Source organism: Alternaria burnsii (assembly GCF_013036055.1).
Source record: "Alternaria burnsii strain CBS107.38 chromosome Unknown 746, whole genome shotgun sequence".
In the NCBI taxonomy this organism is placed as follows: domain Eukaryota; kingdom Fungi; phylum Ascomycota; class Dothideomycetes; order Pleosporales; family Pleosporaceae; genus Alternaria; species Alternaria burnsii.
Window position 1 is genome coordinate 1,872,979 of NW_024066109.1, and position 23,974 is coordinate 1,896,952.

The following is a 23,974-nucleotide window of genomic DNA, read 5'->3' on the forward strand; positions in this document are numbered from 1 at the left end:
GGCATTTGCGAAGGGTGAACCTTGGAGTAGGGCAGCCTTTCGCGACACCAAAAGCCTTGGAGCTTACACCAAGCACCTATCTCAAAGGAACCGCTAAGGAAAAAGCAAAGACCGAAACTGTGTTCTATTCGAGCCTAGACATCTCCTTACATCATTTCTAGGGCGCTGAGCTATGCGCCGCCCAATTAGGCAATCCGACCAACCAGAACCCATACCCCCGTCTCCACAGACAGCGTTGAAAACACACAGCAAAGCGAAAAATCTGCAGTTACCGCCGGAAGACTCGGGAGGGCTTTCGTTCTGCCCTGAATGTCTCAGTGTATGATTGGTGTACCTGTGTAGGCCTGTTGCGCTTGGGAGGCCATCCTTTGTTCGGTAACCTACGTTGCAGTCAGACTGAGCTGGACTACGCTGTGGGGCCCACTCCGTAACCCTACGCTCATAAAGTCAACGTCCACGCTCTTTTTTGTGATTCTTGAACTACACACTCTCTTTGTCACATCACAGCGAGGCTTCGACAGCTTCATCACATTCCTTCCAAAACTTCCCTCTCTTGTTCAATTGACGGTCTGGACCTACACTCTTTCTTCCTCAATCAACACACGGTCTCTTTAAAAGCAGCTTCGCCACGCTCCTGTGTCGTCATCATACATTATCACAAATCTTTGTTACAGACCCTCTCAACGAACACTATGCTTTCCAAGCTTACCTTTGCCATCGTGGCACTTCAAGCCAGCCTTGCCCTAGCTGGCAAAGCCGTCATCGCCAACCGCTGCGACTACGACATCTGGGTCTGGTCAATCTCTACTGGCCATGCCTCCTCATCCTTCATGGTCCCTGCAGGAAGCACCCACAGCGAGGCCTACACTGGAACTAGCACTTCCCTCAAAGTCAGCAAGTCCGACGCTTTGGTTGCTGGCAAGCACACACAGTTTGAGTACTCCATCGCGGCTGGCCAGCTCTGGTACGACATCTCCTTTGTCGATTGTGCCAATGGCGAGTCTGCGTCCAACTGCCCTGGACATGACGAAGGCCTGGCCATGAACGCCAACAACGACAGCTGCGGCCAGATCGACTGCCCCGCTGGAGACTACTGCCCTACGCAGGCCTACTACGTCGACACGCCTCTGCAAAAGCTGGGTATCGCCGAGCCAGTTTTCATGTGCCCCCTGTCTCTGGGCACCAGCGTTGATCTGTCCATGACAGTCTGCTCTGGAAACCCCAAGATCAAGAGGAGCATCGCTGGCCGTATCCAGATTGATGGCGAGGCTTAGAGAGTCTCGGTGCGCATTTGCGATTACTTCTCCAGCTCTCTTACCATTACTTCTTTCGTTCTTTATACATACACTAGGGTGGATTACGGTTGGGATATACCTGGGTTACGATTTGGTTACGATTTTGGATGATTCAATGAAACGTTATGCTTTTCCAACTCTTGAATTCGTGCGCTGTTACCGATTGTGACTACGTAGGCACCCTGTCGGTCCTCTGACCAAAGCCTGTCGCCATACTACTCGGCGTGATGGAAGGAATTCGGCGTTGCTGAGACGCTGTCGCAATCGTGGCAGGCTTACGTCGCACGACACGAGGTGCGGTTTTGGCCGGATTCTGCCAGGTGGTGCGTTGCCTCTAGGCCATCGCCATTTGGGTAAGCGCATCCCAAAGTCTGTTAGCGCGGAGCACACGTCATCCTGACCACGTCCTCCTGTGCAGTCACACCGATACTCCAAGCATGCGAAGGATAAAAATGCACAGAGCAGCTATACTGACGAGTGTAGCGAGGTATGAAGTTAGGGGAGAACGGAATGTCTGTCCCGCCGTGGATCTGCAGTACGCGCCGCCCGGCGACGGACCCGCATGTTTGGGTGTGGAGGAAGACTGGTACCCATGCGCTTCGCCAAACATCCCTAGACTCGGTCTGCCACTCAACTCCAGAAGATGATCTTGCAGTACAGTACCTGATACACCCGCGCAGCCCTGTGCGACTCGTCTGCGCTTAGTCGACGATCCATTCCGAGCTACCCCACACCTGTCCCGAGCGGGTAGATCTATCCGAATTCGTCTTCATCATACAATTGCTTACTATTCAGACGACAAAGGAGGCTGTACAAAATCAACGGGTGAATTCTTCCGGCACCCACCTGACATCTAGAGTCAACAGCAGGTATTGCGGGGTGTACTCTACTCAGCTGGGATCGAGTAATCATGTCGTGAATCTACTCAAGTGACTGTGGGGTGGGGAAGCCTTGTGTGAGGGGTTGCCGCGGCTAGATCAACATGGTTGTTCTTCAAGTCCTACTATACGACTGTCCATTCCTCGAATCTCCTGGGTAATCCAGAAGCTTGGTTTAGAACCACAACATCTCACTTTGACCGAATATAAGCATAATGACAACTCAAGGACCCATCGCTGCAGCTCCGATAGCTGAGGTACCTCTCCCAGACCAAGATGTTGCCAAGTCAACTGTCGACATCAAGACTGGAGAGTTAGCTCACGAGAACGACTTGACCTTTGATCCGGCAGCACTCCAAGCGAAGTATCTCCAGGAGCGTGACCGACGTTTAGCACGAAATGAAGGCGTAGAGCAATACACACTCCTTGATGGTAGCTTGGCACACTATCTAGAAGACCCATGGGTCGAGCCAGGATTCAAACGTGACCCCATCGAAGAAGAGACCGAGGTGGTGATCATCGGCGGCGGGTATGGTGCTCAGGTCTGTGCTATAAGACTAATTGAGGCTGGTATAAACGACTTCAAGATTATCGAGAAAGCAGGTGACTTTGGAGGAACATGGTGAGTCTCGCTGTTTCACATACAGGACTTGTATACTGACATCCACGCAGGTATTGGAACAGGTATCCTGGAGCGCAGTGCGATATCGAATCCTACATCTACATGCCCCTGCTCGAGGAAGTCGGATACATGCCGACAGAGAAATACGCGCGTGCCAAAGAGTTGCTTAAACATTCACGCATGATTGGCGAGAAATACGATCTCTACTCGCGTGCCTTGTTCCAGACCGAAAGCAAAGAGATGCGATGGAACGAAGAAGAGGGGAAATGGACAACTCACACGGCGCGAGGGGATAAGATAAAATCGAGATTTGTGATCCCTGCTGCTGGCCCTCTTCATCGGCCAAAATTCCCTGGCTTGAAAGGTATCGAAGATTTCAGGGGCCATTCTTTTCACTCTTCACGATGGGACTATGATTATACGGGTGGCGATTCCTCGGGTAACTTACACAAGCTAAAAGACAAGCGCGTAGCTATCATCGGTACGGGTGCGACAGCCGTTCAGATAGTGCCTCATTTGGGAGAGTGGGCAAAGAAACTTTACGTCTTCCAGCGCACCCCTTCGTCGATTGACGTTCGTGGCAATCGCCCGACTGACGAGGCATGGGTACAGTCGCTCCAGAAGGGATGGCAGAAGAAGCGCATGGACAATTTCGACAACATCGTCAATGGTGGTTACGAAGAAGTAGATATGGTATCCGATCGTTGGACAGATATCATTCGGTCCCTGTTAACCGCTGGTATCGACCCAAACAACCCGGTGGAAGCTGCAGCCAAACGCCAGATCGCTGATTTCAAGAAAATGAACGCTATCCGCGCTCGAACGGATGAGATTGTGAAGAACAAGGAGACGGCCGATGCGTTAAAGCCATGGTACAACCAATTCTGCAAGCGTCCCTGCTTCCATGACGAATACCTACCCACCTTCAATCGCCCCAACGTCGAACTCGTCGACACCAAAGGCCAAGGCGTTGGCCGCATTACTCCCAACGGCATCGTGGCAAACGGGCAAGAATACGAAATCGATTGTCTAGTGTACGCCACTGGCTTCGAACTCGCAAACGAATGGTCGCACAAGACCGGCATCGAGATCTACGGCCGCGACAACATAACCATCACTGAGAAGTGGGCCGAAGGCGCCCAAACACTTCATGCTTGGGGAACACGGAACTTCCCAAACTGCTTGTTCGTTCAGATCGTCCAAGGAGCCCTGACACCGAACTTCATGCACGTCACCAACGAACAAGCGATCCACTATGCGTACATCATATCTGAATGTAAGAAACGTGGGTTCAGGACCATAGAGCCGACAAAGGAAGCGGAGGAGGGGTGGACACAGACGATCGTTGATGGAACTGCTATTCGGGGCGATTTTCTGAAGGAGTGCACGCCAGGTTACTACAACAATGAGGGCAAGGCGAGCGAGAGTGCTAAGAGGAATGCAACCTATGGGTATGGAAGCCCGGCCTTCATCAAGATCTTGACTGAGTGGAGAGAGGAGGGAGGGATGAAGGGCGTGGATGTTACGTACGCCAAGGAGTAGGCGGTACTTGCACTCATCAGGATTTGTATACAAATCGTCCTTCTGGTTATATTCTAATACTCATCAATTCTACGCATTTATACTCAAAAATAGAAGGATCATCTCCATGAGACCACGACCATCAATATGACGACCATGATCTAGCTCTCAGAATCTGTCGCCCATTAATCGAAAGGCGAGATCACACGAGGCATGATCAGCCTGCTGGCGACGCAGGACAATTTCTGAAGTTTATCAACCTTCAAAATACAACTGATTCTCCTCATTCGACATCAAAATAGCCGTCATCCACCCCGATGGCCTGAGAGAGCGTGTGAAAAGTCAAACGGATATCGTCGTGCCGCAAGAGATACATCAAACTCTCGACGGCATGCTATTACGACTTCTTCTAAAAATCACCTCAACGGACTTGTAGTTTCGAGAGTGAGTGAGATCATTACGCATTATGGTCGCTACGCCGACCAGTATAAAGACAACCGCGATCGGTTTGGTTAAACTCTTTCATCCCCACATTCCCCAATAGTTATTCACAATAGTTCGCTCAAACAGTGCGTATGGAAGTACCCTGCTCGATACAAACTCTACCCTCGATGGAAACACCGATGTATAAGCTAGCCAGAAATGGTGTTCGGCATGCGGATGTTCTGTTACGCTTAGCTTGACTTTTTATCAACTCCCAAAATCGCTGGAGACGGACGGATTCGAGATAGCCAACCATCCAGTCCATGTGTGCCTGTTTCTCTTCTTTGGAAACGACGATGAGAACTTGCCATGTCCCGACCGCATCTTTCCCGACTTCAATCATCTTCTCCAGAAATGATAAGCAGGAAACTGACGGTGTTTTCTTCCGCACCTCTCGCCGACATAAAAGCTACCCTCCTGAGCGCTCTCATTCCTCACTTCCTCACAAACGTACTCACACTTTGCTTCAAAATCAAAACTTGGCGTACATCTTACCAAAATGGATATGGAAATGGATTATGACTGTCGCGCTCTTTTGAATCGTTGATTTGAACTGGAAGGCATCCTCTAAAATCGACGTAAAGCCCATGCTATAAGTTTTGTTTTCGAACGGTCTGGTATTGGAACCCGATGGTCGTGTATGAGCAAGTATTTCCACCAAAAAAAAAAACGATAATATCCGGCGCATGTCATTGTCTCCTCGCCCTGTCCTACTAAAAAGAGTCGACACCCTCTCTACGTCCGCCTCGGGAAAGCGGCGCGAACGGCGATGCATAAAAGAACGTCGGTTGGCTTATCAATCTTCGTCACTCTTCACACCTTTGATCGTTATATTTTCCAAAAAACATTGTCTCTATGCTCATGTGGAGAAGAATCTGCTCTCTTTCAAAAATGCAAATACTCCTGGAAGTGTCACAAGCTCTCAATCAAAATGAGCGTTTTGCAAAGAATTTTTTTGTAGTCTGAAAATACATCCACATTACCGTTTTATCTACGAAACCCGCATGGAAAGCCCAACATGAGGTGTCAATCTGTTCTACGAATAACTAGACTGTTGGCTTGATTCCCTGTGCCTCGATCAAAACTACCAACCCAGGCTTCTATGGCGATCTGTCGTTCGAGAGTGGATTAATGCGACTTGGACTGGCCACTAGCAAGATTTCTGTAGGATAATGAAAACGACGACATGCTTCATGACCGCACCATCATGACGGTGTATTAGCAAGCAACAAACGGAAAAGCTTTCGATTTGACAAGATAACATGGGGTATCATTCGTCACCAGCATCGCTTAGTACATGTGCCCGCTTCTTCCCACCATTCTCCATTTCCACAATGTAATATACACATGTCAACATCCGTCTTTTCAGAATGCTCCAACAACGGCCAACGCTCTTTTGTTTTGACACTTTTTTTTTGCCAAATTCTACAACGGTGGGCTCTCCGGTCGATCAATAGCCAGCGAAAGATAGTAGTCTGTAAGCGCATTCATCTCGTCACCGTGTGTTGTATCGAAATCGTCCTCCCTGTCCGCATGGGTTTCTTCGCCCCACGTCTCCAAAACTGGAACATCTGGCTCCATGTGATTGTTGCGCAGATGCGGCTGCGGCTGCTGAACGCACTCGTATCCGAGGACGCCAATGTCCCAGACGCCCGCACAAGCTTCGCAAACGAGGATCGTCGTAGCAGGGGCAATGGGGTTCACGGAACTGCAACGGAAGCAGGCGAAAGAGCAGCGCTCGCATAGAACGGAGTCGCTGGTATCGACGGGTGGGCGGGCTGGACGACCGCAATATACGCACTTTGACTTGCCTGGTACGATGCTTTTCGTATCGATGGCCATCCATTGTCGACGTAGCTCATCAGGAATACGGTCTGCACTTCGCCCGGAATCACCAACATCCTCGCTGGTGACTTTGTTAAGATTCTCCTTGCAGGCAGGAATATTGCACTGAGGCCCTAGCGGTGTTGTGAGACTGAGTTGGAACTGCAATGCTTGCTCACGAAGGAATGACGCGTCTACGCTTTCATCGAAGGGACCGGCGTAGTTCTGGCCCTGAACAACTTGGCGAATTGGTAAGCTTCCTACAGGTGCGGTCTGCAATTGCTGGGTTCCGAGCAAAAAATTGCCTTCCACGATACCAGATTCCGGTGCTAGGGGATTGATGTTGCCAGTCTTGTGGTCCTGGATCTCATCTTGCTCATCATCCTCGTATGGCATGTAGCATAACCTGTCTGCGTCTTTGATCGTAGTATCATCCCTGCCGATCTCGAGAATGTCGACGGAACCGTTGACTTCGCCGACTACCAGCTTGCTGTAGTCCGCACTGAATGCAGCTGACATGATACCAGAATCACACGTGATTAAGTCTTTGATAAATGTGTTCTCTTCAGCGCGTGTAACATCCCAGACCTTGACCACCCCATCCGATGAACCGGAGTAAAGCCTTGTCGCGTTGTCACCCCAAGACAAGAAACGAACGCCGGTATCTGTGATTTCATGCTTGACACCCTCCTGTAGAGGCATCAGAGACCGGCTGTGAGAGAGGATTCGGAGCGGATCATGGGGCCAACGCGCATCCCAGACGTAGGCACGTCCATCTGTACAACCAACTGCGATGAGGTCTTCGTCATGTGGGCACCAGATAAGGTCGTTCATATCTAGAGCTGCGCACTCGAATTCCAAAGGACAAGTGAACTTGTCAACTCTTACATCGTAGAGACGGACTGTCGAACGTGTGCCGCGGTTGACATTGGATCCCACTGCGACACATCCCGCTGCGAACATCGGTTTGCCAGAACGGATTGGGTTGAAGGTGACATCAAAAACATTCCTGTTAGACCCATGGATATAATAAGGAGCCTCAGTCTCGACGTCCCACAAGCATAGATCGCCGGTCATGTCAAAGCCCGTCTCCTTCATATTGGCGCCAAAACCTGCAAGCAGTTGCTCACCACATAACGGTTCGAACTGCAAAGCGGTAGGAAGAATCTTGAGATCCATGCGATCGACAGCCTTGCTTGAATGGAAACTCGATTTCTCAAACTGGCAAGGCTCTTCCTCGTTGATCCTGAGCACTCTGATTGCCTTCTGACTGGATGCCTTCGCCGCTGTTGCTATCATACCAGGCTGCGTCTGATTGACTGATAAGATATCGATCTTGTCTTTGATGTTAAGCTTAGCAGCTAGAAGAGGCTGAACAGAGTCGGCGTTGACGTCTGTTTTCCAAATACCAATATGTCCGTCGTAGCCTGACGAATACATGACGTGGCTGCTGTTCGAGAAGGCTACCGAGGTGACTGTTGTGTATAACTTCGGATCCTGTGATGCGAACATGGCGTGACTTGAGTTGGCACCGCTCTCAGTCTTCTTGCGTATCTTATAGTGCTCTGCTAGCTCGTGTATTGTACCATGCATAAGGCTTCCATAGAGTAGGTTGTTGGGTCGGTTATACTGCATAGAGTCCGGATCGTCAACAGCGACAGCACCGGCCGCAAAGTGTTCACCATCCGGTGCCCAGACTACAGTATGGATATCACTCGAGGCGCCCGTCCAACATGCTGCTGGACCCAATGTGTCCATATACTTGTTCGTCACTTGGTATGTAATAGGCTTAGACGCCGTGTGCCAGCCTCTTCTCGACTGACAACCGAGCTCTCGTTGACGTATGATAGATGTAGTCGACGATTTCTGAATCGATTGCATCTCCGTGTTCGGCCGTGCGGCTGCAAATCGTTGTACTCGCGGTATCTCTGCGATGTTGCCGGCCATGGCATCTTGCAAGAATGCTTCAATACTGCTTCGGTCTCGGCAAGGCAGGCGTGAACGAAGACTCTCAACGAGCCGGAAAATCTGTGTATCCGTGCAGTCTTTTAAGATTTCGCGAAGTCGCCTTGTTTTCGTGCTGTGCCGCGACCTTGTGTTCTTAATCAATGTCACAGTTTTCTCTACTAGCTTTATCTCAACCGGGCTGAAGTCGACATGGAGGAGGCTACCTTGCCAGTCCCGACTTGATAGCTGATCCCAATCTGAGCCGGTAGATGGGCCCTGCATCGCTAAGCGTTGCCCTGAACTCAAATATGGCACATGCGTAGCGGGAGTGCCATTCCGGCACGATTTTGTATATAGGCTCAATCCAAGTGCTGCATCATCTGTATTGAATTGTACCTCCACCGGCTTGTTGTCGACCGCGACAGCCTCATTGGGTAAAGGCGCTTCATGGTCTTGCGGTGTCTCTGAACGAGTAGGAGCAGAACCGTCCGCCATAGATCCAAGGACATCGTCGGTGTAGTCATCTACTTCATCTACGGCAACACCCCGCTGTTTCGGCCATGTGTAATTGACTCTTTGTGCACGACGCGATCGCTCTCGACGAGGCGCAGAGTCGCCTCCTGAGGAGTAATCTCGTTCTATCGTCTGTTGAACGGGTAGATGTCGGGAAGGTTTCACAGCAGGTTGACGGGGAGCAGTGAGCTGGTTGTTTCTTGGTCCTCTTGAAACACTAGTACCATGGATTTGATTCCAATCAACAGCCGCTTCTGCAGCCCACCGAGGGGGCAAGATCAAGGTAGATGGATCTTTTGACCTGTCTCTCTTGTTCAAGAAGGTGGAATAACGGGATTGCAGCGCAGAGTACTGACGTGTGGGCATATCTACGTTGTACTCGGCCGTGATTTGGGCCCACGAAAACTGCTTTACCTCCTTTAGAAAGATGAGATATTGGTCCTGTTCAGCATCGAATGGGTTGACCTGCCTCTTTCGACCAGTGGATTGTGGAGGTGTAGGTACCTCCGAACCCCTCGGAAGAGCGGATGAATGGAATGGGGCTACTGCTGGCCCAAGTCCAGGAGGGGCATTTGCAGTCTTTGCTTTCGTATCCGATGTGTGTTGCAATGCAGGTTCTTCAGGCGACGAAACATCGGACATGACACTATCTTTGTCCTCGTCAGAAGGCTGCTCGGCAGGTCCCACGGAGTAGTTCGGTCTCGCAGCTGGCGAAGGGCGATTGCGCGATGGTCCTGCAACTCTATCTGATATCACTGCACTTGTCTGCCGTGTTTCTTTGTGAGTAGCTGGGTGGCGGGGCTGTTCTCGTTGACTTGGTACATTCATGACTGGGCTCGCACTGTTACCTGCCGACTGGCGACCGATATGCAGCGTGCGTGGGGTGCTCATCCGAACGTTTTGCAGTATGGTCGCAGGCTCGGTGTTCTTCAAGGCTCGGTTGATGTCTTGTACCGACGGAGGCTTGTTGGCTGCACTGTATTCTGACATCTTGATCCTCTTGGCTGGCCTTTGGTGGTGAGTTCCGTTATGCGCATGCGCATGCCCAGGCACCGACATATAGCTATTTGGTGTCGCACCATTGCGTCGCATATTTGCTAAATTTGTCGCCGTCGACGCACTTTCGGTAGATGGCGAGTGTGGATGTGCGTATGTGAGTGGCGTTGTGGGAATAGGTGGCTGTGACGATGGAGGAGGTACGGGCAGATGTGGTGTCATGGAAGGGTCGTGCGTTCCCAAAGGCAGCGACGACAACGGGCCCTCGTCGCTTTCTTGCGTATCGTCATGGTAGGTGAGGTCGACTATGGAGGGTCGCCAGTCGCTGCCGTTGCGCTTGTTAGACATGTTACTCATGGTACGTTGTGGGAGGACATGGTAGGCTAGAAAATACGAGGGGGTCGATACCGAGAGAAGTACTCACTTCATTGCCGTCGGTCTGAGAGGCAAGCAACACGTCCATGGGATTCACCGTGATTGTCGCGTTGGGTGGTTGCGAACAACCGCGTAACCGTGGACCGCGTACCCCTGCTAGCCGTGGCTTTAGCGTCATGTGGCACCACCCCTTCACAAGAGAGCGGAAAGCTACCGTCTTTGTGACAGCAACCTCAAATAGCATAGTATGCACATCAGACAATGCAAGCTGCGATAGAATCTCTCGATTACATAGGTCATGTAACGACCCATCCTACAACATGTCGTATGTCCAGGAAATATCACACTCCCTCGCATCCACGCCCTAATAGACCTTGCTACTATCTGTACTGCCATCCACAACCTTATCTTTGTCGCCCCTGCCCTCAATATCCTGCCTGCTATCTTGCACCGCCAGCCCCGCAACAACAGTTTCCTCACCAGGCTCCGCGTCTGTCGGCACGGGCGGTCCGGAAAACTCCTTCCTGCCGCGGATGAAATACCACCCCACGCTGATTGCCGCGAAACCTGCAAACACTACACTCGCGTAGTTCATAGTAGCCGCCTCAACTGGCAGACTGACCGGCATACAGAAGAGCACAACTGCGAGGCAGATCCAGGCGATCATGGCGATGTTGATGGCGTAACCGAAACGGCCGAGCGAGTAGGACGAATGGCGTACAGCCTTACGACCGCGTAGCACGGAGATGAGAATGGGCATGCCGTAGGATGTGGAAAGACATATTGTTGCGACACCAGTGAAGGAGTTGAAAGCAGCTGAAGAGCCAAAGTAGATGAGGCCGAGGAGACAGTCGACGACTGTGGAAAGGACGAGTGCCATGAGAGGGATATCAAAGCGCTTGTCTACCTTGGCCCACAGTCGCGAACCGGGGATTGCGCCATCGCGAGCGAAGGCGTAGGTACAGCGCGAGGCTGCGGTCAATGCGCCGGTGCCAGCGAAGAAGAGAATACCGAGGATGAGGAAGAGGAGTCCGAAGCCACCGCCTGCACTGCCAGTGACAGTCTTGAAGAGCAGGCCAATAGGTTGTCCATTAGCGACATCGAGAAGCAGTTGTACGTCGGGGAGAACGAAGAGAATAGGGATCAGGTAGATGACACCCGTGACACCGGCCGCAGCGACAGAGAGAACAATGGCCTTGGGAACTTCGCGGGATGGGTTGGAAACCTCTTCACACATGGCGGCGACCATGCCGTAACCAGTCAACGTGTAAGCAGCCTGTAGGAGACCGACGAAGAAAGCCCATCCTGATGGCCTAAAACTAAAGTCAGTATAACTGGTCCAAGATTCGGTTCGAGATAGAAGGGGCAACGTACCATCCACTCTGGCTGGCATCGTAATGCGCAAACACAAACTCGGCATCCCTCTTGTTATCCGCCATACTCAACAGCACAACCATAATAACCACTACGCTGGTTGCCGTCCAGTAGATACAAATCTTGTTGATCAGATCCAGATATTTGGCTCCAAAAATGTTAACACTCATGCAAATAAGCATAACAGCCCAGAACGCAAGCACAGTCTGCCATTCATTCGGTACAAAATCCTCGTCCCAAAGCGTAATGGCGGACAGAATGAGTTGGCCACCCGAGAAATTGATCGAAAGCGTAACAGTCCAGTTTCCAACCAGAGTCAACCAACCGGTGACCCACGAGGCGATGGGCGCCCATTCGCGCGTCGAAAGCATGGCCGACCAGTAGTAAACGCCGCCAGCTGTAGGATATACTGCACAGATTTCCGCGAGCGAAGCAGCGATAGCCAGGGAGATGAGAGAAACGAGGATCCAGCCATACAGCACGGTAACGGATTGACCGTCGGTGAGCGTGATGTAAAGTGTTGTGGAAAGACCGAAAGGAACAGCCATGATGGCGAACGACATGCCGAGAATGCTCAACATGGATAGATTTCGAGGAAGCTCAGATTGGTAACCCATCTTCGCGAGGGCAGCGTCGGCGCCAGGGTCGTTGACTGATGCTCGTCTTCGAACGCCATCGTCTCCTCCTCCTTCGCTGATGGAAACACTCTTCGCCATGGTTGTCTCGCTTTCCGAACGATCAATACTGTAGTGCCAAACCCGACTCTTACTGCGCGACGAATTGCGCGGCGATAAAATGGCGAAAACAACTCCAAAGCCCGGGTGTGGCAACCGACCAGTCCAGTCCGACGTTTATAGAGGCGCAACGACCGTTGATAACAGAAGCGACGACGAACGTGTGCTATTAGGGATAAGAACACGAGAAACCCAAGATAAAAGACGACAACACGCGAGTGACCCGACAAATTCCCCGCAGCTGGCAACCGCCGGCGTCAAGCCCGTCAAAGTCTAGACTAGGGTCTTGGGAGCTGGGAAACGCGCGAAATGCGACGCTGCAATCGTTCGCTCCACACCATGAGTCGGAGCGCGCCAGAAAGATAGGCGTTTGATTCGATATAGAAATCACCAACAACATCAGACATCAAGTAAGCGCGATAAGCAACCCTTGGTGTCTGCCCACCCATCATCATTGTCCCCCATCGAACGCCTGCAGGAGTCGTGATAGCAGATTGGCGTGTACAATCGACCCTGCCAGGCGCGCATGTCACCGATCGAAGCCGCATGCGTCATCTCCGTTGTCGGGTGTGTTTGCCGGACTGGGACGGAATCGGTCGCGTGCGTTCATGTGGGGTCAAGCCTGACCAGTGCCCGACTGTCGGCAGCGCCCAGCCAGCAACAGCCCCGAGCAAAAGGCCGTTCTTCGTATCTTTTGTGGAGGGTCGAGTGGAAAGCTGGGGCCGCCCCCAGGTGGACACGTTTATCGCATCACAGTAAGTTATCACGTTTTCGAAAGATACTACGATAATGCGGCAACATGGGATAGGGTCAAGGAGAAATCTGAAATGATAATATTATAGTACAAATGTGTCCCGGAAATTGGGCTCGACTAATTGCTTAATGCTCCATCTAATGCAGGAACCAAAGTATGCCACGTCTACCTTCGTACCGAATCCTATCATGACACTATTCCAATACATGTCGTGATCTGATCCAGCTGATAACGGCAGTCATCCATCTACCTCTGCGTAACTTCCGTTCCCATGTCTTCATCATTCCTCATAACGTATCTACTTCGCCATGACATCGACATAGCGACCAGCCTTCTTCTTCTTATTTGCTGGACCCTTTCTGGCTTGAGGTGCACCCAGCAAATCATCAATACTACTGGCATTGCTCATACCAGTGCCCGGTCGTGATGGCGGTCCTGATGCAGCACCAAAGCTCGGTCTGGCTAGCACAGGTGGTTTAGGTCCAGCAGCGGAGCCTTCTTCATCAGACTCTGGGATACCGGGTGTAGAGGCACGGGAGGCAGCACCGCCCATTGGTGGTGGCATAGATGAGGAGCGAGGGTTGGATGTAGGTGGACGCAGGCCGCTGGGAGGACCCATAGGCGGGGTGGGCGCGCCGCCTGAGGCACTCCGAGCTGCGCCGCCGGGAGGGCCAGCGCGTGGAGGCGGTGGTGTTGCAGCGGGTTTACCCGTGTCTGCCGCACCGCCCTTCTTGTTTACCCACTTGCCAAGATCCGTATCGTAGTAGAAACTGCTCTCTTCTCCCAATTTAGCCTTGATAGGACCGGGAGCGGCGTTGGGATCTTTCTTAAACCACCCGGACAGCCATCCTCCCTTCTTCGCTGCCGCAGCTTCCTTGTCACGCTGAGCATCTGCTTCGGCCGCTTTGCGGAATGCCTCTTCTGCCTTCTTGTCTGCTTCTGACTTGGAGCTGCCGCCTCCGCTGATCTTCAGAGCTGAGGCGCGGGCAGCAAGATCGTCATCGTCGTCGAGATCCATGAAAGATTTCTTCTTGGTTACTTGCTTCTCTTCCTCCTTCTTGTTATCATCCTCATCATCCTCATCGGGGTTGTAAGGCTGGTATGCGGGAGGTTCGAAGGTAGTTGAGGAAGGTCCATATCGATCGTATGTTAACTCATTGTCTGTAGGCTGACTCGGCTCATCGTAGCTCGTTTGCGGCTGGTAACCACCAAACGCAGGGGCCGAGGAAGAATCTTGGACCGGGGGAGTGGGCATATAAGGACTGCCCAAGGATGGCTGGGCCGGACTGTACTCAGGACGAAGTGGAGAGTAGGATTGTGCTTTGGCTTGTGTGCGTGCACTTGGTGGACTCAGTTGGGTCTGCGTAGGGCTGTAGATATTGGATGTCGGCGTCATAGGCGTATAACTGTCGGATGCTGCTCGCATGCCATAGCTATCGTTTGACTCCATTGACGGTCGACCACCGGGCTCGTAACGAGACCGCTGCTGTTCCGAGGATGACCTTGGTGCGTATGCGTTCGGTGGTGCATACCTTGAGTTGCCTGATGCTGGCGGCTGTGCGGGCACACCATAACCAGACATTGCGCCATAAAGATCCGCATTTGAATGTGAAGGCGTAAGGGAAGGGCTATCACCGGCAATCTTAGCGAAAGGTCCAACCTCGGACCCTCCAGATTTGTTGGCCATGTTATCCTCGTCATCCCCTGCAATGAAGCTGTTGAACTTTGACAGAAGTGAGCTTCCAACCTTGTCCATACTAGGCTTTGAAATCCACGATGAAGAACCGTCCTTGGGAGACTGCGACAATCGCTTGCCCAAGTCGTCGAGACTGGCAATGAAAGCAGCGTTGTAGTAGAGAGAAGGTACTGTTGTAGCCTTCATAGCCGCTGCAATAGCGTCGCAGTATGCCTGCGCATCGGTTCTGTACCCGTTCTCGGCTAGCTGATACGCATGTGCAAGTTTATAGTTTTGCAAATGCGGCATGACGAACGAGCCGGTCGGCGATGCCAACGACATTGCGAATTCGTACACTTCAGTCAGCATTATCGGCTCCAGCTCGACACCCATCTCCAAAGGATTCAGGCGGTGATCAGCGCCGATTAGTACGAGATCAGCCTGAGGATCGTCGACTCCGCTGACCTTCAAGACCGAACGGGCAAAGATGAAGCAGACATGCGCAGCTTCAACACGACCGTATTGGACCAAAAGCCTTCCAAGCGAGAGCAGAGCTGATGCATCACCTTCACTGCGATTGTTCAGGATCAGCGCAACCGTCTCACGCCACTTGTCAAGGCCTTGCAGTGCATTCTGTGTTGCGCCAGCACCATCAGCGCTCACCATCTGGAAGCCGGCGCGAGCTGAAGCTGGGACCAGTTCGTCGATGCAGTCCTCATGGTTGCCCGCAAAGACTTCATAAAGTACAGCCAATGCTTGGTTGCTGCGTCCGGCCTTCTTGACCTCCTTTCGAACGAACTCTTGGACAACCTGCTTCCATATGTCTTTACTGAGAGTAGAGGACAACAACATGGCGTGGCCCCATAGTCGCTGGTCGACAGCGTGCCAGACAGCCTTCTCACGGTCGCCCTTGACGAGCATACTCTGCAAGTCCTCGACGGCACGGGGGTCAATAGGTTCTGCCTGGAGGTTGGAGGTGTTGGATCTTGACCGCCCGACAATATCGGCTGCTGTAGAGTATGAACCCGCTTCGTCTGATGACTCGTCACCAGCTGGTGAAAGTAGCTTCTTGACGGCAGATTCTGCTGCAGGAATACCCTCCAGTTTCCCATCATTGTCAATGAGGACCTGCATGAGTTTCCAGAGAAGGGTGCGATCTTCCACACGCTTGAGCTCGTCTTCACTCATAGTGTGTTCGAGTCCTGGCTCTTTCAACTGACTGTCTAGTGCTTCGATCTTGCGGCCTAGCCATGCTGATACGTCCTTCTTTTTGCCCTTGGCCTTAAGTGGGCCTGGGAACTTGGCGATATCTTCCGGTAGAGGGAATACCTCTTTGATGCTCTGAATACGGACCTCACCAGGGTTGCTCTTCATCATCGGCGCGGACCCGCCACCTCCATACCTAGGAATTTGCTTAGGGAAGCTCGTCACAACATTACCCCCTAGACCCCAGGTGAACACAGGATGACCCTTCCACCGTTCGAGTGGATCTGCCGAACGCTCGTCGTCAGGAACGATGAAATCGTAGGTTGTGGATGCTTGCCGGCGATGAGGAATCTTGTTGACAGCACTGGAAGCGGTAGACTGGTTACCATAGATCGCAGATGGCGTCATGCCATAAGGAGTTCCTGTGGATTCCAAGCTACCATAGCCGCGTACGGGCTGTTTCATGGTCTGTGTTGGAGATTGGGAGTGGGAGCGTTGCGGAACTGATGGCTGGGCTGGCTGATATCTCGGTGCATAGCTGTCAGTCTTACGTGGTGAGCCGACTACTGATGAAGGTGTACTTCTTAGAGGCGGAGTCTCCGATCTTCCAGATGTAGGTGGCCTTGAACTAAGCATTGGCTCTGGCTCTTGCTCTTCAATCTCACTGACCTCTCCTAGCGGGCTTCTGATAGGTGCGCGGGGCATGCCATCAGCCGATTGCGAAAGTTGATGGTTTGGAGCATATTGCGCATGATTGTCTGTAACCTGCTCCTGCTGAGGCACGCTGTGGAAGGCTAGCGGACTAGAAGTACGGGGCGCAAAAGACTGCGAGGGAGTTCGCGTTAAGTTGTTATGTGGCTCGGATTGGTAACGAGCATGCGGTGCTTGCGATGGAGCAGGCGAGTATCGCTGATTTGCCGCTGGTGCGCTGGGGGGTGCGGGAGAATATCGTGAGTTAGCGGTGGGTCCCGATGGAGGCGGCGCTGGAGAATATCTACTCGTCGAAGGGGGCGCCGGTGCCGGCTGAGGAACGGGAAGACTGTTTGTTCGTGTAGGTACCGATGGCTGACTGGGGAACATGGGTAGCTGCTCTGGTTGTCTGAACGGAGGAGGTATAGCGACTTTAGCAGCATCTGGAATGAACTCGTTCCTCAGGGACGACGTGGAAGCCGTACGCTCCTTTGATGGCAGCTGCGGGGGTGGATGGCTGATTGGAGGTGAAGGTTGGACAGGGACATTCGGCTGCGGGGTGTAGCGTCCAGACGGGCGTGGCTTGGATGTGACAGGAAGCTCAGCGAAGAAGTCACTCGAAGGTGACTTTGCTACGACGGCAGGCTTTGGTGGTGCAGCCGGTGGTGGCATGCCAGTCATCTGAGAACGCATAGAGTGGCCCGAGGATGGTGGAGACAGACTAGACACTGACATGCTCGATGCTATGGGCGGCCGTGGAGGCCCAGGAGGCGCAGTGTTGGAAGACACACTGCTGGTCCGTGGTGGTGGTGGAGTTGGCTGTACAGCTGAGACTGTCGTTCGCGGAGCAGGTCGCTTTCGGGTAGTCACAATGTCTTCTGGCAAATCATAAGGGGAAGCGTAGCCTCCTTTGGACTTGTCTACGAAACTTTGTGCTGAGCTTGCCATTGGCGGTCGAGGCGGCTGTTGCTGCTGTTGCTGTTGATATGCCATGTTTCGTCCGAAGCCATCGTAAGCTGGTGCGGCCGATGCTTGAGGAGCGTATGGGTTCGCTGCCGGGGCAAGCGCTGGTGCCACTGCCGGAGTTTGAGGAGCATATCGGCTCGCCGTTCCTGAGGAAGTGACTTGCGTTGGTTGCGCTGCGGGTGCCGGTACTTCGTCTTCGAGGAACCCCTCGTCGTCACTCAACTCGATGACAGGTGCATCCTCGGGATCAGGCAGGAAATCGTCGTCCAGATCCAGATCCAGATCCCACTCGCTTTTCTCAGGAGCCTTTGATTCGGCCTGTACCACATGGGCACCAGGTGTCTGATCTACGGCCTGCGCAGGTTCGATCTGTTGCTGTTGGCTCGCGACCACACCGAAAAAGTCCTCCGCCTCCTCTGAATTTCCCCAGTCATCATCGGCTCCCGTGTTGCCACCTACGGTGGTATTCCCAATATTGTCATCTCCGACTGTCGTCCCAACGGCTTCGGCCATTGGTGTCTCTAGGGGTGTTTCCTGTGATTTCCCACCAAGATCAAAGGCGTCGTCACCGGAACCGCCCCATTCGTCTGCTTCGGTGTCTTCTACCAGGGGCACTTTTACACTCTCGGCCATGGCATCCTCCAAAGCTGTAGTCTCGCCCTGATGCTCGTAGTTCTCCTCTGCATGTTGCTCGGGTTCCGCCTCTTCGTCCGAACTTTCCTCTTCGCTCTCCTCTTCTCCAGAATCCTCCTCGTCGCTGGACTCGGCCTTAGCTGGTGTCGCTTGTGGTTCGCCAAGATCGAGTGCCTGCGTTTCATTTACCACATCGTCCTCGGGCGCAGCATCGTTTCCAAATTCTAGAGGTTCTTTTGTCTGGGGTGGTTGCGCTCTTGGCGGCGATTGTATGGTGTCATTGCGCTCAGGAGATTCGTCGCTTGAGCTTTCTTCTTCAACCTCGGGCTTGTTCGCAGGTTCTGCTATGACTGGCGCAGCTACTGCGGGTTTGGGGGGAGCCTCGTCCTCTTCCTCGCTCTCATCTTCTGATTCTTCGTCATCGTCGTCAGCCTCTTCGTCTTGGTCGTCCTCTTCTTCTGATGAGTCTAGTTTGTGTTGCTCAGGTTGTGTTGCGGGTTTCGCGCTGGCTGGTACGCCCGCTCCATTTTCGCTGCGCAATGCCGGGTTCCAAGATGTATTTGAGGGAGTCGAGGGAGTCGAGGGGTTCGAGGGCGCGCCACCGTAGGCATAGGAAAAGTTTGGGCCGTCTTCGTCCATTATGGAATAATTAGGTAAGTCAAAGGGTATCTACAAGTACTAAAAATCCAGTCAGTGCTGAAATTAGTGTTTGGCTGCTCGGATGTTGGGCCTGGGTTTCGGCACCGGAAGCAGGTTGACATGGCACGGTAGACGCCTCGTGGGACAAAATGGCAGCCACGGCAAAATATGCAGGAGAGAGTAAAATGTGACAGTTGAACTAGAGAGAATGCAGAGTGAAAGGCATTCGCGGCGGAGAGTCGAACGCAGAGGACGAATGAGAGTGCTCGTCATCCCTTTCTACGTCAGTGATCGCGAAGACAGTTACGTACCTCTATAGAAGCAGAAGAGCATGGGCTCTGTATGTCGCGCAACAGCGAAAGACGCAGTCTCCGTCGAGCAAGGCAACAAGAATCAAACAGCAGAGGCGAGCCCCAGTCGCATTGCAATGTAGTCTGGTAGGATGAGTGAGAAAGCGATCTGGCCAGCTGTTCCTGCGCCTTGGACATTGAAACGGCCCGCCGCGGCAGCCCCCAACGCCACACTTGCCGCCTGCGCCACACCCCAGCCTGGAGAGTGACGCGACTTCAAGACACATGGGCTCTACGATTCACACAGCACCACCTGCACCCTTCACTCCCGAGCCCGCCGCCCATTTCGAGGCATACTTGCTACGTGGACATTCCCCGGATCCTCGTCGGCACTAGAAACTAAGCGTCCAGTCGCCCAGACATTGCATCCAGACACCCCCGAAACGCCGCGGACCCCCGAAGGCAGCCAATATCCCTATAACCACACCCAAGCCCGTCGCACATGAGGTGGAACTAGCCAACCACTCCTTCCTGCACCGCAGTACCATCTTCGCTCGCCCATGAGCCATGGCTGCACCCCACCAGTACCACCAGCCAAATGCGCCAGATGAGGACTCGGACCTGGAACTCGACCTAGAGGAGCTGGACCCTCTGGCCACCCACTCGCAGTCCGCCTCTACACCACCGCGCCGGCAGTCCAGGGAGCAAACAAGGCCGTACCATGAACTAGGCGCGAGGATACCGCTGAGGAATCTCAGGGTAGGCCGGTTGCGCGCGAGCAAGAAGAAGAAGGAAGAGCCGGAAGAGGATGACCTGAGAGGGCTGTTGGACGACGATGAAGGGTCCAAGAGAGACTCTGCTGGCAGTTATGGCCAGTCTGGGGACGACGACTCGCCCCTGCTGTCTGCACAACACGCAGTACGGAGAAGACGGCAACCACCGCCGAGCAAACTATCCCGCCTAGGCTCAGCCATGCGCCTGCCCAGCTTCCTCTCACGACAGAACAATGCGCCTATACAGCTGGGCGATGATGATGGAGAGTCAGATGCCGAAGAAGAACATGATCCGACCACTCAGCGCACCATCTCTGTCGGCCAGCTCCAAACCTCGAGATTCCCTGCAAACGCCGTATCCAACGCCAAATATACCCCGTGGAGTTTCCTACCCCGCACTCTGTACAATGAGTTCTCCTTCTTCATCAACATGTACTTTCTGCTCGTCGCTCTATCACAAATCATACCTGTCCTGCGAATCGGCTACCTCTCGACCTACATCTTTCCCTTGGCGTTTGTCATATCCATCACGCTAGGGAAAGAAGCTATGGACGATATTGCGCGAAGGCGGCGAGACGCAGAAGCGAATTCCGAAGGTTACACAGTTTTGAAGTTCGAAGAGAACAGCCTCGGCAACGGCGTCGCGCCGGGCAAGAACTCGCAGAAGAAGAACCGTTTGAGGAAGCAGCCCAAGGACCGAGGTCGGTCAGCCGACATTGATGAAGAGGAGCAGCGACTTTCAGGCAAGGGTCTGGCCACGTGCACCTACTGGGAAGTTGTAAAACCCTCTCGGAGCCTCAAAGTTGGAGATGTCGTAAAGCTTGGTAAGGACCAGCGAGTGCCTGCCGACATGGTGCTTCTCAAGAGCTACTCCAGCGAAAATGCACCACCCGCAGAGGACGAGTCCAAAGTGCAGAGTTCGTCGGCAGCGCTTATTGACGATCTGGATTCTGAAGACACAGCCAAGGTCGATAATGCCACAGCTACCGGGTCTTCAGGCGAAGCCTTTATCCGAACTGATCAGTTGGACGGTGAAACCGATTGGAAGCTACGCCTGACTTCACCGCTCACCCAGAACTTGGATGTTGGCGAGTACACACGGCTCCGCGTCGTCGCTGGCAAACCGGACAAGAAGGTCAACGAATTCTACGGAACCGTTGAACTGCCTCCCAAGACACGGCGCCAGTATGACCCTCATGAGAATGAAGAAGTGGCCTCTCCTGAAGAGGTACATTCAGCATCCTTGAGCATCGACAACACCATTTGGGCAAACACCGTTGTTGCCTCAAGCTGCAGTCTGTTAGCTGTCGTTGTATACACTGGTCCCCAAACCCGTCAAGCGCTCTCTACATCGCCTTCCCGGTCCAAGACTGGTTTGTTAGAGCTGGAGATCAACTCCCTGACAAAATGGCTCTGTGTCTTTACACTGTCGCTCTCATTCATACTAGTCGCCCTTGCGCGCTTCCAAGTCATCGAAGGCAGGCAGTGGTGGCAATCTATGCTTCGTTTCCTCATTCTGTTCTCTACCATCGTACCAGTAGGTCTGCGTGTAAACCTCGACATGGGCAAGTCAGTCTATGCGTGGTTCATCCAGCATGATGAGAGCATCAAAAACACCATTGTTCGGACTAGCACGATCCCAGAGGACCTGGGCCGTATTGAGTACCTGTTGAGCGACAAGACGGGTACTCTGACACAGAATGGTATGTCAAACAACAAAGGGACTCTGACATGACTAACAACATTCAGAGATGATCATGAAAAAGATACACGTCGGTACGGTCTCGTATGCAAACGAAGCAATGGACGAAGTATCGTCATATGTTCACCAATGCTTTACACCACCCACTGGAGAAGCTCCGTCACTCGTCACGCCATCTTCTGCAAATGCCGCCCCTCTGACCTCAGCTACTCGTACACGCCGAGAGATTGGATCTCGAGTTCGCGATGTTGTGCTGGCTCTAGCACTTTGCCACAATGTAACACCGACTACTGAGGAAGAAGATGGGGAAACGGTAACCACGTACCAAGCCTCTTCCCCGGATGAGATTGCCATCGTGAGATGGACCGAGGCTGTTGGCTTGAAGCTACTGTCCCGCGATCGCGAGTCTATGACCCTACTATCGTGCGACAGCGGCAATACAGTGGTCAAGGTGCGCATTTTGAACGTCTTTCCGTTTACTTCTGAAGGCAAGCGCATGGGTATTGTTGTAAAGTTCTATCATGGTCCGGCATCATCACCCACCGATGATGGTGGCGAGATCTGGTTCTACCAAAAAGGTGCCGACACGGTCATGACCTCCATTGTTGCCGCCAACGATTGGCTCGACGAGGAGACAGCAAACATGGCACGCGAAGGTCTCCGAACACTAGTCGTCGGTCGCAAGAAACTCTCCGCGCAAATCTACCAAGACTTTTCCACCAAGCATGCCCAGGCATCCCTTGCCCTCAACAACCGCGATGCCGCCGTCGCCAGTGTAGTAAAGGAATTCCTGGAGAACGACCTGGAACTTCTCGGCGTTACGGGTGTTGAAGACAAGCTTCAAAAAGACGTCAAGCCCTCTCTCGAACTCCTCCGTAACGCAGGCATCAAGATCTGGATGTTGACTGGTGACAAAGTAGAAACCGCTCGTTGCGTAGCTGTCTCATCAAAGCTCGTAGCCCGCGGCCAATACGTCCACACAATTGCCAAACTAAAACGCAAAGACCTCGCCTCCTCCTCGCTCGACTTCCTCCGCGGAAAACTAGATGCATGCCTCCTCATTGATGGAGAGTCTCTCGCACTGTTCCTCCAACACTTCCGCCAGGAATTTATCTCCGTAGCCGTCCAGCTGCCCACTGTCGTAGCCTGCCGCTGCTCTCCAACGCAGAAGGCAGACGTTGCCCGCCTGATTCGCGAATTCACCAAGAAACGCGTATGCTGCATCGGCGACGGTGGCAATGACGTCTCCATGATTCAAGCCGCAGACGTCGGCGTGGGGATCGTCGGAAAGGAAGGTCGTCAAGCCTCCCTTGCAGCCGACTTCTCCATTGAGCAATTCTGCTACCTCGTGAAACTACTGGTCTGGCACGGTCGCAACAGCTACAAGCGCTCTGCTAAGCTGAGTCAATTCGTCATCCACCGCGGTCTCATCATCAGTATTTGCCAAACCGTCTTCTCTATCTCAAGCAACTTTGAGCCCAATGCTCTGTACAAGGACTTTTTGCTCGTCGGCTATAGTACTATCTACACCATGTGGCCTGTCTTCTCGCTTGTGTTGGATCGAGACGTTGATGAGAGCGTTGCGAATCTCTATCCGGAACTCTACGCTGAGCTCAAAACGGGAAGGTCGCTATCCTACAAATCCTTCTTCATCTGGGTCGCCGTATCCATCTACCAGGGCTCAATTATCCAGGGACTATCACAACTTCTCATTGGTGTTGGTCTTTCAACTACACCCCCGGCGGAACCCGACCCCACTTTCCTCAAAATGGTCAGCGTCAGTTTCTCGGTGCTGATTGTTAATGAACTTATCATGGTGGCTATGGAGGTCACGACTTGGCATTGGATCATGATTGCTAGTATCGTGGGCACAGCCGTCATTTACTTTGGCTCCATACCATTCTTGACAGGCTACTTTGACCTTGCGTTTGTGGGTAGCGTGGCGTTTTGGTGGAAGTTTGCGGTTATCGCGGCGATCAGTCTTGTGCCGCCTTATGCGGTCAAGTTGTTGGGGAGGACGCTGAAGCCGCCGAGTTATCGTAAAGTGCAAGGTGTATAGGAAATGGATTTGCATAGCGGGAGTT

The 23,974-nt window shown here is 52.8% G+C and overlaps 5 protein-coding genes across 5 annotated transcripts; 3 read left to right on the plus strand and 2 right to left on the minus strand.

Moving 5' to 3' along the window:
• Positions 1-692: 692 nt before the first annotated feature.
• On the plus strand, positions 693-1,274 carry GT037_003192 (uncharacterized protein; the record flags this gene model as incomplete). Its single annotated transcript, XM_038928239.1, has 1 exon — positions 693-1,274. The coding sequence occupies one exon, from the start codon at positions 693-695 to the stop codon at positions 1,272-1,274; it is 582 nt and encodes a 193-aa protein (XP_038789517.1).
• Positions 1,275-2,388: 1,114 nt separating this feature from the next.
• On the plus strand, positions 2,389-4,337 carry GT037_003193 (fad nad-binding domain-containing protein; the record flags this gene model as incomplete). Its single annotated transcript, XM_038928240.1, has 2 exons — positions 2,389-2,795; positions 2,846-4,337. 2 exons carry the CDS (start codon positions 2,389-2,391, stop codon positions 4,335-4,337), a joined length of 1,899 nt encoding a protein of 632 aa, XP_038789518.1.
• A 1,887-nt stretch (positions 4,338-6,224) lies between these two features.
• On the minus strand, positions 6,225-12,571 carry GT037_003194 (uncharacterized protein; the record flags this gene model as incomplete). Its single annotated transcript, XM_038928241.1, has 3 exons — positions 6,225-10,462; positions 10,935-11,767; positions 11,829-12,571. Coding segments are annotated over 3 exons (5,814 nt in total), but the record flags the coding sequence as incomplete, so codon positions are not given.
• Positions 12,572-13,614: 1,043 nt separating this feature from the next.
• GT037_003195 (copii coat assembly protein sec16) lies at positions 13,615-19,125 on the minus strand (the record flags this gene model as incomplete). Its single annotated transcript, XM_038928242.1, has 1 exon — positions 13,615-19,125. The coding sequence occupies one exon, from the start codon at positions 19,123-19,125 to the stop codon at positions 13,615-13,617; it is 5,511 nt and encodes a 1,836-aa protein (XP_038789520.1).
• Positions 19,126-19,982: 857 nt separating this feature from the next.
• GT037_003196 (phospholipid-translocating p-type atpase) lies at positions 19,983-23,949 on the plus strand (the record flags this gene model as incomplete). Its single annotated transcript, XM_038928243.1, has 2 exons — positions 19,983-21,891; positions 21,938-23,949. The coding sequence occupies 2 exons, from the start codon at positions 19,983-19,985 to the stop codon at positions 23,947-23,949; spliced, it is 3,921 nt and encodes a 1,306-aa protein (XP_038789521.1).
• Between the last annotated feature and the right edge of the window lie 25 nt (positions 23,950-23,974).